The sequence below is a fragment of the Erpetoichthys calabaricus genome, chromosome 10 (genome assembly GCF_900747795.2).
Source record: "Erpetoichthys calabaricus chromosome 10, fErpCal1.3, whole genome shotgun sequence".
Classification (NCBI taxonomy): Eukaryota; Metazoa; Chordata; class Cladistia; order Polypteriformes; family Polypteridae; genus Erpetoichthys; species Erpetoichthys calabaricus.
Window position 1 is genome coordinate 68,793,844 of NC_041403.2, and position 17,012 is coordinate 68,810,855.

General features: G+C 35.8%; 1 protein-coding gene across 1 annotated transcript; it reads left to right on the forward strand.

Moving 5' to 3' along the window:
* Positions 1-398: 398 nt before the first annotated feature.
* Positions 399-6,980, forward strand: ptgs2b (prostaglandin-endoperoxide synthase 2b). Its single transcript, XM_028811378.2, has 10 exons — positions 399-565; positions 839-952; positions 1,079-1,222; positions 1,950-2,093; positions 2,440-2,621; positions 2,900-2,983; positions 3,319-3,565; positions 4,012-4,298; positions 5,097-5,244; positions 5,824-6,980. The coding sequence occupies exons 1-10, from the start codon at positions 505-507 to the stop codon at positions 6,234-6,236; spliced, it is 1,824 nt and encodes a 607-aa protein (XP_028667211.2). The 5' UTR covers positions 399-504; the 3' UTR covers positions 6,237-6,980.
* Positions 6,981-17,012: the final 10,032 nt, after the last annotated feature.

Sequence of the window (17,012 nt, forward strand, 5' to 3'; positions counted from 1 at the left end):
TGTATATTTTTTTACCAACAGTTACACATTACTGTGTGCAGCCCTGTAATAGGTAATAGATATTTGGATTAAATCAATGCTGCTTTCTAATTTGAGTTGTACATAGCTAGGTATTTATTGGCTTTTCTAAAACGGATCTCCATTCTAACTTATTTAGTGTCACTCTCCCAATACGCAGAATTATCCGTTAATTCATTCTTTACTTTTTAAAAGCAGTATTTATGCAAAAACACCAATAAGATAGTCTATTTGTAACGTTATAATAAAATGCATAAAATACACCGAGTCACGTATGTGTATTGTGTAAGCAAAAATGTGTAAAATCAAAGAGTTACAGCAATCCCAGAGAAAGCCCCGCCTACACTCCACTATAAAAAAGGCATCTCAGCCGACTCCAAAGCAGACGAAACAAGTCAGCCGTTGTTCTGTTATACTCTGCGAACCGAACAGAGTATTTTTTGGATTTTACTTGCATAATTTATATATTAATTACAGATTACTGGAATGAACACGGTCGTCGCAATTCTGTTCTTTTTTGCAGCGGGATTAAGTTTACTTGAAGCAGGTAAGAATTATTTTGAAGTTATCCTGAAAATAAGTTGCAATGTAGCTCTAATTATGATCCAAGAAGAGAGCGAGAATATTCGCCACTTAATTAAACTAAAACAATAGCAGATCCAGTGTATGAAGTTTTTCCTCTGCTTATATTAACGACTGCATATGGTTTCCTTCCTTTTTATTTCTCTAACTCTGCTATTTGTGTGGGGAACAGCTAAGGGGTTATCATATACTTAGTTGTTCACAATGCCTTAATGAAACTCGCTCTTTCCGTCCACAGCAAACCCCTGCTGTTCACTCCCTTGTCAAAACCGGGGAGTCTGCATGACGAGAGCAGACAGCTACGAATGTGACTGCACCGGCACAGGCTACTACGGCGAGAACTGCACTTCTCGTAAGTAGAGGAGAGCTCACTAGTGCAGACGAATCTGTATTTAGTGTTTGGGTATTTTATTTCTGCTTTATTGTTTATTCTTCTACTCGTTGCTTTATCTACGTATTACTTTATTTTCCTTCACAGCTGAACTCTTAACCAGGATTAAATTGGCTTTGAAGCCGAGTCCGAACACCGTGCATTACTTTCTCACACACTTTAAGGGCTTCTGGAATATTATCAACAACATTCCCATTCTAAGAAACTTCATCATGAGATATGTTTTAACATGTAAGTGGCATTACATTTTTACGCCGTTGGTTGATAAGCGATTCTGAACTGAGTGGCAGTGGGTGTGCACATGGCACGGTGATGTGCTGTTGAGTTATTATCTTGCTTTGAGTGATGCTAGGATATTCTCGGGCATTCCGCTAACATGAAATGGAAAAGCTGGTATAGCAAAAGCATGGCTGATTGGAGTCATGGGGAGCTCATGTAAAAATGATCCGAATTTAGGCAGAGAGTTTACAAAGGGTACGTGTCCAACTGGAAGAATGACAGCTCTTTGGCAGTGCAGAACTAAGCAAGACGTGACCTGTTTCTCAGGTGTTGCAAGTAACGACAGCTTTGTGGCACGGGCACACCTTCTTGTGGGAAGTCATTGTCCTATTATGGGGATTGCTGGCTGGCACCGCTGTCAATTAAATACCTGTTACTTCCATAGCGTGTAACAGGCTTATTCCCGTGAAAATGACCACTAGAATCCCCTAAAGTTAAAATGGGCTAAAATAAAAACCTAGATTCTGATTCATGTACAGAAAATTGCAACTGTTGGCTGTATAAGATAACCCCATATTTTTGTTGGTAGATCTGTTTTATTTAGTGAATATCAAACCAGGTAACATATCAGCCTGCCAAAAACTGTTGAATCTGTTGGACACTGCCATTTAAAGTGCCTCACTCAAGAAGATATCAAGGCATAGCAGATGCTTAATTGTTGTTTTTATTTTGAATACAGCTCGAGCACACCTCATTGACAGCCCTCCAACCTACAATGTTCATTATGGATACAAAAGCTGGGAAGCCTATTCCAATCTGTCCTACTACACGCGATGCCTTCCACCAGTTCCTACTGACTGTCCAACACCAATGGGCACTGCAGGTACCCTTACCTGATTGCATTAGTAACTCTGTGCATGTGTTATTGTACTCTTGTAAACTATGCGTGCATTTCCTTTTATATGCAAATGCTAGCTCAGACCAATACAGTATATATACACATACATTTGTATATGTATATATATACATTAGAATAACATAGAGATATTAAAGAAATAATAATTATTTTATCAACTTTGTTAAATAGTAATTTCATATTATGTACTGCATCTTATAAAACAGCCATTTGTTAAAGTGAAACACTCTAGGTGCATATTACCAAAACAAAATATTTTAGCTGTATCTTTATTTTTAAAAGGAAAGCTAAGACATCCTTGCCTTCCCCACAGGAAAGAAATCACTGCCTGATGTCAAAATGATTGTGGAGAAATTCCTGCTGAGAAGAAAGTTCATCCCTGATCCACAAGGAACTAACCTCATGTTTGCCTTCTTCGCTCAACACTTCACCCACCAGTTTTTTAAGACCGACCAGAAGAAGGGTCCTGCTTTCACTCGAGGCTTAGGCCATGGGGTATGTATGTTAAAACTGGTTGAGTGTCTGATGATATTTCCCAAAAGCAGTGCATTTTTTTTAATTTATAAATAAGAGAAATAAAGTACATTCCCTTATGTACATTATTTTCATGATGGCAACATAGCTACTCTCCAGTGTTAAAACAATTTAATGATGCTAAATATTTAAATGTTAATAAATCCTTTGATGCTAATTGTGAAGAATGTTTGTTTTATTCAGTTGCATTAAACAATATTACTATTTTATAATGTTATTGTTGCTATCTGTGTTTTTAGGTTGACCTGAACAATATATATGGAGACAACATTGACAGACAGAACAAACTTAGACTTTTCAAAGATGGAAAATTAAAATACCAGGTAAATGTTTACTACTTGTTCTTTGAAAGCATACATATTAGTCAAGATGAGTGGCAGGATAAGCTATAAATCCATCACATGGCTGAACTTACTTTAATTTGAAAACTGGTAGAAGGTGACAGTAGTTCACCCTATTAGTAGCAAATATTATCTCAGGGTTATTCTAATTTTTCCCATTGTGATTTTCTCATTTTGAGGTGAAATTAGCCACACTCTAATGTTTTGTAATGGTATATTTAGGCATCTGAGGAATTACCTTTTTATGTCACTTGAGAGTTAAACAAGGAAGGTGAGTGTTTTCTCTAACGATGTTTTCCTTTTTTATGTTTATGCAGATGATTGATGGTGAAATGTACCCACCTTTGGTGAAAGATGTTGAGGTGGAAATGCATTACCCTCCCCATGTCCCACAGCATGAACGGTTTGCTGTAGGCCATGAAGCTTTTGGACTGGTCCCAGGGCTCATGATGTATGCCACCATCTGGCTGAGAGAGCATAACTATGTATGTGATGTTCTGAAAAAGGAGCATCCCGAGTGGGACGATGAACAGCTGTTTCAGACTACCAGGCTCATCCTGATTGGTGAGTATCGTAACAACACAGGGGAATCTTCTAAAAGCCACTGATACTATAGATTTGTGGACAGCCTAATCTCTGAAAACACACAGACTACATTATGGAGAGGAAACTACTTGTTAAGTCAAAGATAGCAGGGATTTAATGGTTTATGTCTGAGGTGGCTACAAACAAGATGGAGTACTAATTTAAACATATGCTTTTTTTATAAAGAAGTTGCTATAAAATATTAATTTCCTTATATTGTAGCATTTTTGTTACACACAATATAGAGTGAAACTAGATCTTAAAAAGAAATAGTCTGCCATCTCAACTGATCATTTCAAAAGAAAGTACTGTACGACAGAAGATTCCTCATGATTAAGATGAGAGTAGGAAATATATGCAGTGGCTTTCAAAAAGAAGTTTCTCTTAGCCCAGGCTAATACATCCTTGTGATTTTCTTTCTTTAGGTGAGACAATCAAGATTGTAATTGAAGATTATGTTCAACACTTAAGTGGCTATCACTTTAAGTTGAAATTTGACCCTGAGCTGCTGTTCAGTAAGCGTTTCCAGTACCAGAATCGCATTGCTGCAGAGTTCAACACCTTGTATCACTGGCACCCTCTGCTCCCTGACTCCTTCCTCATTCAGGACCGTGAATACAACTATCAACAGTTCATGTTCAACAACTCTGTGTTAATGCAGCATGGCATCGGCAACATGGTGGAGTCTTTCTCCAAGCAGATTGCTGGCAGGGTAAGTCTTCTGTTTAAACTGTATAATATGCATGCGTGAACAGAAATTTACATTGAAAAATCAAGTAACAAATTACAAATTAATCTGAAAAAAATGACATATTAATAGTAAACAATGATACCTAATACAAAAATGATTTGCTTGATATTCTTTATTAACCAAACAAAAAAATTGAACCCAATACTGTTTGAAATTCTTTGCTTTATATCAGAGTTAAAGTGTAGCATCCAGATTACTATTATTTAAATAACATATGGATTTAAAGTAATAATTTGTTGTTGTTTATCAGAGTAAATTTAGAGCATTAACATTTAGATGGAGGAGAACAGTCTTGAATTAATTTTTCTGAAAAATGTCTGCTGCACATTGTTAGAAATATGGTTTTTCAAGCCTTCATTGAGTACAAGAGAATATAACCTGATTGATCTCATTTATTACGCTTATCCAAGCTGACACAGAACTTTGCTGAGCATCATAAAATGATTTCCATAATTATTCAAATGGAGCTGTGGCACTTTTACTGGCTCTTTGTGACCTGGAGTGAGTGAGTTAAAGTGCCATACCGGCACTTGAAGTGCCAGCCGTGTGATTTACGGTTCAGCACCTTAGCCATTAAGTCACACTGCCTAATTTAGTCAAACTTTCACGTAATAGTGTATTAATGTCTTGGAAAAAGGCAAAAAAACACTGAACCATAAGAAATATTTTTCTTTTGAAAGATGTTAAATATAAGTTGAATCTGAATTATTCACTTAATAGAAAAGATCTGTAATCATGAGAAAACCTAAATTGTTACAGGTTGCTGGTGGCAGAAATCTTCACCCTGCAGTGATGAAAGTGGCAATGGCATCAGTCGAGCAGAGCCGACAGATGAGATACCAGTCCTTGAATGAATACAGGAAAAGATTTACCATGAAGCCATACACATCTTTTGAAGAACTCACAGGTATTGTGGATTTACATCCTCTTCCCAGCAACACCTTCTTCAGTATGTGAGAGATATAATCATACTGGAAAATTCATTATTCGTATTGAACCCAATGCAGTTCTTTGATAATTGGAACAATAGTACATATTAATTAAGCAGATCTGTGTTTTGATTGTTTTTTTTGTGAAGTGTGCAATGCTCAGTTTGTATTTTATTTCAGTTGCTAAACTGCTCCTTCACTGAGATTTTTCTGCATCCCGTGTTGTCATTCAGGGAAACAAAGTAAATATTAAGAAATGTTTGCTGTGCTATAATTACCTCATCACTTGTGGAAGAGATATAATTATGGCAGGTTGTAGCTGGAAGAATGTGGATTATGCTTTTAAAGCCAAATCCTGGCCAAATATTTTTACTCCTAATGCCTTAGTTACGGTGCTCCGTGAGCTTCAGCTGATAGTAAAAGATTCTATACTACAGTGAACAGTAATTAAGTTACATACATTAAATCAAATTGACTATAAAAAGTATGTATTTATTTAGTATATTCAATTGTTTTATATTCTTGGTATTCTAATGTATTATTTCATTTGTTTGCAGGTGAAAAAGAAATGGCTGCAGAGCTGAAAGAGTTATATGGAGATATTAATGCAATGGAACTCTATCCTGGATTAATGATCGAGAAGCCAAGACCTAATGCCATCTTTGGTGAGACCATGGTTGAAATGGGAGCTCCCTTTTCTCTAAAAGGTCTCATGGGCAATCCTATCTGTTCTCCTGAATATTGGAAGCCTAGCACATTTGGCGGGAAAGTTGGTTTTGACCTTGTGAACAGTGCCTCTCTGCAGAAGCTTGTATGCCGGAATGTCAGGGGACCATGCCCACTTGCATCCTTTCATGTGCCTCAACCCGAACACACTGAATCCGTGACTATCAATGCAAGTACAGCCAATGCTCGGCAAAGTGATGTGAACCCCACTATGCTCCTGAAAGAACGGACTTCTGAACTTTGAACACTGGGATACTTACAGAGTCTGACTGTCTATGTTACAACAGAATATTTAATTATATACATAATTTATGAAAAGGATCTGTTCCCTATTTATTCCCATGACACTGAACAAAAAAAAATGTATTTGAAATGTGGTATAATGTATTGATTGATGTTAAATATTTATTACTTAATGCAATTTCTATTTATTTATTTATATATTTATTGTTAATATGAACATTTTGACTGTTTTAACTTAATGATCTACTTCTGAAATAATAATAATGAAAACAAATGTCTTCTTCAGTTATATATTTGAACAGGGTAAATAAAATATCTTGTGTACTTTATGGGCTTCAATCCTGTTTCAGGTGGCTTTACACCTGCTGCTGCTGAGTTGTCCTCTTGTCTTGCACTCTCAAATGAAACAAGGACATTTGAAAAATATAAAGTCCAACTTGTTTTATGGCTTTTTTTTTACAAAAGTATTTAAAATTTCCTTTAAAAACATTACTTTCCAGATTCATTATTCACATGGCAGTAAATGAATGTATATTTTGTGTTGTCTGATAAAGCTATTGAGAAGATAAGAGTTCAAAAATGTTTGTCAGATCTTTGAAAGAATATTATTTATTTTATTTTCTAGTTGGAGCATCATAAGGATACTATTTTTATATGTTGTGTAAATGTACAAAAGTTTTAAATACATACATTATTCAATCTTATATGAATTTTATTTTTTTAATAAAGATTTTTAAAAAATGTTTGCTATGACAGGCTTCTATTCTTTATTTTTATACTAGTATAATAATCAAATGAGACCTTTTCATGAATTAGCGGCTTCAATCTTTTAAATCCATTACATTTTGTAATGAAATCAGAACTGTGTGGGTCACTTTTCTGTTCTTATACTGCAACTAGGCATACGTTTAGTCATCAGTGAGTAGATTATTGGCTTGGTCTTCTAAAAAGTGCTACCTTACTTGGTGGTGCTAAAAATGTTTGATAAAACTGTAGTATTAGCCAAGCTTTCAATCTGTGTGTTACAGTTTTTATGATTTACACATTTGCTTATGTAGTTTCTGCTTAAATATCTGCTGGCTTAACATCTGCAGTCTTTAGATGCTGGCATCTTATATTAATATGCATTATGCTTGCAAATGTATAAAAAAATAGTCCAGACAATACTTCTCTTGGAGTAAATAGACTTCACATTTTTATCTCATATTAATAACCTCTAGAACCTCAAAGAATTCACTGAAAAGAGCACGATCACGTTTTTTGGAAATGTACTGTACTTAACAGATAGATATGGAAAAAGATGATCCGCTGTGGCAACCCTTGATGGGAGCAGCCGTAAAAGAAGAAGAAGACTGTCATTAGAACCCTTGACAAAACTACCTTAATTCCTGCCTTATGTGCATAGTGTGGAGTGGTGCTATGATTCCATGACACAAGGTTTGATTCTGAACTAAACTGCATTCTCCATATATTTGAAGCTTTCCTCCTACATCCCAAGGTGAGGTTAAGTGATTATCTTAAATTAGCCCAGTATGAATAACTATGAAAATCTGCGTATGTATGTGTTGTGATATACTAGAGCACAATCCAAGGGGAGTTGCTGCTAAAGCCAGATGCTATTTGGGTAGGCTCTAATTTCTTCATGAACAAAGTGTGAGTTACAGGTGAGACCATTGACAGGCTCAGTTCATCTGTCCATCTCACGCTTTGAGTTATTTTTAGACAATTTATTTTAATAAAAACAGTTCCATCTCATACATATCTAGCCTGTCTTGTACAAATTAGTTATGTTGCACCAAGTTTCAGTTTTTCGGTTGGTTTAAGGCGAGGTCTTTGGCTCTGACACGCCAAAACACTTCTGCTTCTGTCATTCCATTCTGATTTAGTATTTGCATTAAAGACCCTTGATATAATACACCATTCACAATCTACTAAGCATTAGTTCAAGAATAGAAACCTCTACATTCTCTTGTATTATTCACTGGTACAATAATAAAATAATTTATTTCCTCAATGATTTCAAAATGTGTGGATCCAGTGGTTTCAATGCAGTGCCAAAGTGATACACTGCCATTACCACAATATTTCACTGTTACAGTATTAGGCTGTTGTTTTAAAGTGAAATGTTAACCTTTCACTAAATAGCATATTTCTTATTAATGGCAAAGTTCCATGTTCATCTTATCAGTCTGCAGACTCTTTACTCCAATCGGCATTTCTCCAAAATAAAGTGAGCAGCAATGCTGTGTTTCATGATCAGTGGCTGATATCAACTATTCCTTTACTGCTTTACTTAGGTTAGGTTCCTAAAATCTGCACAAATGGTTGTTGGAATCAGTTTTGTAGTGGAAGAAGAGTGGTGCTTGTAGCTACTATTTAAAATTTTCTCCTGGTACAGATGAGACCACGCTTGACTGATGTTTTAAGAGTATTTATTTGCTCTCTCTCTCTCTCTCTTTGACAGCTCTCAAACACCATGAAAAACTAAACTAAAATAAAGCTAGTCAATAAAAAAATAAATGAGTTACACAGGTGTAGGGATAACAAATTAAAACACACTGCGTGCACCTCCTGACCAGAAATTCAGGAGTCTTTATTACAGTCTTTCTGATACCACATTCATGTCCATCTTATTAAAAGATAACACCTTTCTTCATCTTAGCGTCCATTAAGTGTCTCAATATGCGCATTTCCGCTCCACCGATGAACCTGATCATGTGACAACAGCACCCTTCTATTCATACCAGCTTTGTATACTTATGCACATATAGTAGCCACGGGCCCCCACGGGTTTGTGCCTCCTTGCTCCGTCCCTGTGGTCCCCTGCTTTTCCAGGGTGGTTGCCCCCTCGCGACCCGGGGGACGTACAGACTGCCTCCCAGTCCTTCCAGGCGTCCTGGCTGGGTCTGGCCCTCAGCCTCCTGCCACACTATATATATATATATATATATATATACAGTATATATATATATATATATATACAGTATATATATATATATATATATACAGTATATATATATATATATATATATATATATATATATATATATATATATATATATATATATATATATATATATATATATATATATATATATATATATATATATATATATATACATACATACATATATTTTGCGATCGCTACAGTGCTGACTTTACATCTGGTATTCAGTCTGTTTGACAATAAATTTGTGGAAGCCATAAATTGTTAGAAATTCTTTTATAAACATTTTGAACCTCACGATCATCGAGTTTCCAGAAACCACACTGATTGAGGTGTGGTGCACTTTCATAAACCTACGTCGAAAACAGGGCAATTTCAGGACTTGGTAGGGAAGTTTGTGTAATTTTGAGAAAATAAAAAAAATAACTTTATCAATAAAAACAGACAGCTGAATGACTTTGGAACTAGGGAAGATTCTCATTAGAAGTCTGACTATGAACTTGTTTCACATTTTTAAAATATTCAGACATATAAACAACTGTTCCATCTAAGAGCTGTTGAGTACTTTATAGATCCATCTGTTAAGTCACAGCACTGCCGTGCAGCTTCTGGGACTGGAGCTCCCTGTGCCTCCACAATTTTACTTACATTTTTCAGGTTTCCCCCCATTTTATTTGTCCGGTTGATTAGTGAATCTTAAACTAGAGATGCTTTTGCCTTTCACTTTTCACACTTAAGGAATCTTAAGGAATGAATTTAACTGAATAAACGACTAGAATGGCATTTAAATGAGCAGTTACATTTCTATTTACACACAGCATGACACTGTCATAAAGACCTTGGAACATTTTGAATTTTTATTATTTTTTAAAATAACTAATTATGAGTGCAATTAGAAGACATGCATTAATGCCCTTTCTGCTGTGCTCCTTCATGCTTAACATGGTCTGACATCACAATTTCTTGTGACCCATTAACCTTACTCTGACTGGGGAGCAGAACATTTTGACTGAAAAATAAAAATAGAGAGCCCAAGTCTTCAAAGAGATGTATTCTGTCTAAGTTAGTGGGAGGAGTGTCACCCATCCAGATTCTTTTGTGTCCACCTGTGTTGTACAGACATGCTCTCTGTACTTTATCTTTGCAGACAGGCATGTCAGGACAGTGACTGACACATGGCTCACTTCATTTTTAACTTTCTGTACTGTATATTCCCATGGCTACAAACTGTTGATAGTAATACACAGATTGGCAGGGTACTCACCCTCAGAGAAAAAAATCTTGGATAAGAGTAAAGCTATTTTAACAAGTCATTTTGTAATTTTTGGGTGCTAACATACATGAATGCAATATAGCATCACATTTCCAAACCCACTTAATTCAATTCTAGGTATGGGGGCTAGTTTCTGTCCTAGCACTTCTGTGTACAAAGAGGTCAAGGTGCCAGTCCATCTCACATGCACAGACAATTTTAAATCTGCTACTTAAGCAAGCCAACACATTTTTAGGTATGTGGGAGTATTCATTGCGAAAAATCCAAGGAGACAACATGCATACTCTACACAGACAACAACTGGGCATAATATTTACACCAAGGTTGCCTGATCGATGTAGGAGCAGTGCTAACCTCTTTTCTCTATGCGCATAATTTGACCTTTATATAAATAGTATAAATAAAATAATAGTAAAAAAAATATTAAAAGAACATGACAAATATGTCTAGCAGCATGGATAACTGTGGTACCATTGGAGTAAGCATTCCACATCTACGTCTAACTATGTCAAAGAAACTTCTGCTCTCTACTAAGCATTGTAACTGCTGGAGTATTGACTGTCTGTTGTCATTGGGATGAAAGCACAGAGGCAAGATCAGAGAGGTCAGCTCTGAGGAGTCAAGAGTGGGAGTGAAAGTGTAACTGAATGACAGTGAAAACCAACATTATCAGATGGTAATCATGACAGTGCCAGTATTGCTTGATTGACTTGGAAGGTAAGCATGTTCTGCTTGGCTGAGCTTGGTGTTAGTAGGAAATGTGTTACTACCAGCATGTCCTCAAACACCTGCCCATCATGCTCACCCTGGGATGAATACCAAAGTTCTACCCATTTGAAGGTGACAACGCAGGAGGAATAACAAGATTGGCATAGTTATGTCTGATAAATTTAGGTGAAGAAGTGAGATTTATAGCTGGACATATTTATCTTACTTGCCTGAAAAGACACGTGAAAAACTGTCAGAATCAAGACAGTTAGCTTATTCTTAAATAACATGGTGCCAACATGCTATGAAAAGCTATTTAGACAATACTGCAACAGAAAAAACAAATGAGAATATTTAGATGAGAAAACAGCAATTTAGCCAAAAGTATCTCATCAGTTCTGATTCTCGTAGAGTATTTGCTGCAGAAAATATTCAGGTTAGATGAATGAAGCTATACAACTGATTTAACAAATGTATTTAAAATATTTTATGTGAAGAATGTACATAAAAAGTGTGTCAAATTTTACTTTTAACTGCCTTCTAGCTGTGCTAGAATACATCATTTTAAAATTGCAATTGGTGTCATATTTATCTTTTATGAACTAGGGGGCTCTGCCCCCTGCTCGCTTTGCTCGCCAACCCTCAGGCAGGCACAATGCGCTAGGCACTTCATGGCTCTGCCGCTCGTATATGGGGAAGCAGATATACAATTTAAATAGATTGTTATTTTCATGGGAATTGTTACATATGCATAATAGATCTAACTATTTTACATTACAGCGAGTAATCAACCATAGTAAAAAATAGTAAAACGTAATAAATTGAAAGAAAATTATGTTTCATGTTGCGTTAGAGGTACTCATTGCGTTATACGTTTTCGTTCTGTTTGACTTTAAAATTAACACGCAAATACTTTTTAAACTTACACTTTTACTGTAAAACTTCAGTAAAAATAATATTTGGAATTAACTTTTCTTCAATATCATATTAAATTTTGATTCCGTGTTTGGACTTACATCGTGAGTGAATATCGTTTCTTTCTCTCTAATAAATAAACCGAATGTTTGTCTCTGTGATTTGTTAATTGTCATAGCAAAAGCTATTCTAACAGGAAACTGTAAACGTTTTAATACGAATGGCATATCAAGATCTCCTTTGGTGTCTAATGTTATCTGCAAAATATGTACTACATTACCTTTTTTGTCTCCTGTTAAAATTTTACGTTAGAATTGCATAGCCCATCACTCATACATAAATTACACAATAAAATTATGATACATCTTTCTTTCAACAGTAATTTGGCCAGTGGAAGACCAGATGGTGTTAACGGTTGTAGATATCCTGCAGGATATTGTAAGTTGATGTTTTCAACTTCTGCACCATCACCACCAACTTTTTCAGCATAGTCTATTGTCAATTTTTGCGTTAATTAGTTTGACTTCCTGGATTGCCAGTGTACTCATTACTTCTGTTGATAACCCTTCAGGATAAAATTTTTCAATGAGATTTGGACATAATAAGTCTTCTTTTATTGGGAACTTAAAGTGTGGAAAACGTAAAAATTTATAAGAGCTGAGTGCACAACAACGTGTCTAGCAAAAGCATTCACACGATTGAGACGTGAGAGGACCGTGGCTGTGGGCCATTAACCGGAAATGGTTGAGAGGAGGGTGGGACCCCCTGTACCAACTTGAAAAAAATCTCAAGAATTTCTTTTATATTAGAGAGATAACATTAAAACTCAAATGAGATCTCCACATAGACTCCATTCATTTAAGAAGACAGACAATTCTTCAGTCTGCGATTAAAATTTGCATTCTTTAATAGTTTAATAGGTTGGTAACTCTTGTTTGAAGTGACCCATACATCTGTTTTGTTCTTTTTATAAAATCAAGGCCAAATCAATACATAGTATTCTAGATACTGACCCTCCAAAACCTTAATTTATGTCATGATCTGGTATTTAGTTTTTTACCGGTTTTCCTGTAATAATAATGAGGGGTTTACAGGTTAAGGAATTTAGTTGGTATGTTTTCTAAATCAGATCTAATTTTAATGGTGTTGAAAATTAAAGTAGCTCCATCATGTTTTCATTATGAACGCTGCTATTTTGAACACACATAGAGTGCATTTACATGAGCTTTAATAACCTATTTATTCATAGAAACCCGGTTTCAAAATGCCATGTATACATTTTTTCCAGTCAGAGATATTGGGATATTGGTCTCCAAGAAACTGGGTTAGCACATAGATATCTTTGTGGAGAATCCAATTATTTGGCAATGTAAATACTGTAACTCTTAAGGATTTCCTAATCTGCGCATGTCTGTTGCACTTTGTTAGCCTGAGCATGTCTGTAGCCACCAGTTTTCGCTTTGCACATGTATCCAGCAGCCATGGGTAGAAAACAATGGAAGTGTGCACAAAAGATACATTTCCTGAGGCAAATGCTCAGGCAAACACACTATTTCTTCTTCTGGTTGAAATAATTTTTTTTTTTGTTCTTTATTTCACCTTATACAATTTCGTGTATTAGGAATTTGTTAGTTTCCGCATACCCCTTGGGGTCAGAGTGCAGGGTCAGCCATTGTACAGCACCCCTGGAGCAATTACAGGTTAAGGGTCTCTGCCCAGCAGAGTAGGATCTGTTTTGGCAGTAACAGGGATTTGAACTGGTAACCTTCTGGATACCAGCATAGATCCTTAGCGTCAGAGCCACCACTCTGCCCAAATATGTATCAGTATATCAGAATTTGCTAAAATGTTTAAGAGCTGAACATACAGTGCTTAGCTCAGCAGTACAATCTCAGGAGCAGTGTTGGGAGTAATTGTGTTAAAATTTTTTTAAACACATATAATATTAGAACATTAGAACATTATGCTATTCATCTCAAAAATGCTTGCCGTTCCTATCCACTTAATTCTTCTTAAATAGCACCAAGTCTAGTTTTGACAATTCCTAAAGTTCTACCGTCAACCACACTATTTGTGTGTGTGGTTCTCTGTGTAAAGAAAAACTTTCTAATGTTTGTGCAAAATTTACCCTTAACAAGTGTCCTTGTGTGCTTGATGAACTCATTTTAAAATAATAGTCTTGATCTACTGTACTAATTCTCTTCATAATTTTAAACACTTAAATCATGTCTCCTCTTAATTTTCTTTTGCATAAACTGAAAAAACCCACTCTTTTAATCTTTCCTTATAATTCATCCACTGTAGTCCTGGAATCAGCTTAGTTGCTCTTCTCTGGACTTTTCCCAGCACTGCTATGGCCTTTTCATAACCTGGGGAGCAAAACTGCACACAATACTCCAGATGAGGCATCAGCAGTGCATTATAAAGCTTTGGCATAACCTCCTTGTACTCTACAAATTGTGGTATGTAATCTTACATTCTGTTAGCCTTCTTAATGACTTTTGAACAATGTCTTGAAGTTTATAGTATCGAGTCCACTACGATTCCTAAATCCTTCTCATAAGGTGTACATTTGATTTTCAGACCACCTATTGTTTATTCAAACCTAAAATTTTTACTTCCTACATGTGATACTTTACACTTACTTGTATTAAATTTCATCTGCCACAGATGTTCCCAAGCCGGTATGCTGTCCATTTCCCTCTGTAATGATTCAATGGATTCTCGATTATCTGCCAATTCACCTGGCATGGCATCACCTGTAAACTTAACCAGCTTGATTTTTTTTTTTTTACCGGTGTTGGTAAAACATAACCCAGCCACAGGGGATGCACAAACCAGTGTGTTTCTTTGTGCCAGTCCCAAACTCAGATAAATGGGGAGGGTTACATCAGGAAGGGCATCCGGTGTAAAGTTTTGCCAAATCAATATGCAGACATAGGTTATGTGCTGTGGCAACCCCTAACAGGAGCAGCCAAAAGAAGAAGGTGTTGGTAACACATGACCTCCCTCTTCTGAACAAATGCTGACTGTTCAGTAAAGCTCAGTCTTTTCCTTAATAATTTACTGGCATACACTTGTGTGGATCCGCCCGGTTATTTTTATATAATGGGATAATATTTGCCATTTTCTAGTCCTTCAGAATTTCTCCAGTGTGCAGTGACTTCCTAAAAATATGTGTCAAAGGTTTATAGTATGAATTTACTTGCTAACCTCCCTAAGAACTCAAGGGTAACTATTAACTGGTCCTGGGGATTTGTTTGATTTCAGCCCATTTAATCTAAGCAATACTTCTCCTTCTACAATTTTAAAATAACTCAGTACCTTCTTAGTAGTCCCTGTTACCACTGGGAAGTTATCCACTTCCTCACAAACCTCAGAAAAATGCAAGTTTAGAGCATTTGCTATTTCACTGTGTATTTTTTAATTCTCTTTTACTATTCCTGATGCACATCTCTTCCTCCTTGACTGTCCTTTTACTACTAAAATACTAAAAGAATCTCTGTTGTCTTTCACCTTATCTGCTATATATATCTGCTCTAAGTGCTTTTTAGCCTCTCTAATATCCATCATAATGATTGCCCTCATGTTCTCAAATTAATTCTAAAAGTTCTTTAAAGTTACAAGTAAACCAATGCAATTCTTATTTCACTGAAGTAAACACACCTGCATTATTATTAATATTCTAGCAGCACTGGGTTTTAGGCTAGAAGCAAAAGCATTGGTATGTTGCTCCTCTGCAGTGCTCAATCGCACAGCCAAGTAGAAATGAGTGTGCTGCATGTAATCTGGTTTAGTTTTAATCTGCTATAGGTGTGTTGAAACATTATGATCAGATGATATAGTGGCCAGTGTTCATACCATGAATCATTCATGGCTCAGGTTGAGGATAGTGGATAGATGTTACGTACTTCACAGCACATTAAGGATTAAACATATTTATAGAATGCAAGAAAACAAATGTGTTTCTGGTCAATTTCATGGTCAATTTATATATAAAGACTTAGGATTTAATAGCAAATGTTAGGCAGTGAAATGTGCTGTTTTTCATACAAAAGAAGAAAATCAAAAAAAAAATGAACGCAATGTTTGTAATGCATTACATTTTATAATAAGTAATTATATAACATATTTAGTTACTTTTTTGTAAGTAATGAGTAATGTAGCTAAGTTACTTTTAAAAGTAATGTTCCCCTAACTGCTCCAGAGAAACAGGCTCCATGCTTGTTTTCAGATTCAAGGTAGTGTTTGATAATATTCAATCTTTTTTTTAGCACATTTCTATGACATAAGAGCATTTTGCTAAAGGAGAACTCCATAAAAGGAGTTGAGAATTGATGAAAAATAGGATAGACTTCTGTTAATAGAATATTCAGCTTGACTTTTGATGCTTGATGTTTTGGTCACCTCTATTTCAGAAAATTTGCCTTTCCTCATGGCAAGTTTAAAAGTATTGTGTAGTGTGATGCCCCCAGTGACTCAGTCACAGAGCTGCTTATTCCACTGGGACTCATAACAATACAATCACAAAGGTCTGATTTTCTCATCACAAGTCAGCAGGAGTTAACAACCAGTGTGCACTCATAGAATGCCAAAAAACAGCAAAGATCAATGCCAGCTCCAAGAAAAGAAGGAGAACGGAAGAAAGCCTCATTCAACTTTAAACCAGCCAAATCTGTTTTGTGCTTTTCATATCCCAGCAGGGCACAGTCTACAATAAAGTTGGTAATTACTTGCTTATTCTTTATGTTGTTTGATTACTTTCATGTAGCTCCATATTGACTGGCTTCCAAAAAGATGTAATCGACTTTTGTGGTGCATTACAGGAACAATAGTGAAGAGTTCTGAGGAAATCATATAATCAGCAACCCATGTATACTTAGTTGTATAATCTGACATCCTCAGAAGCAATGTGATTCAGAAATTGTGCTCAT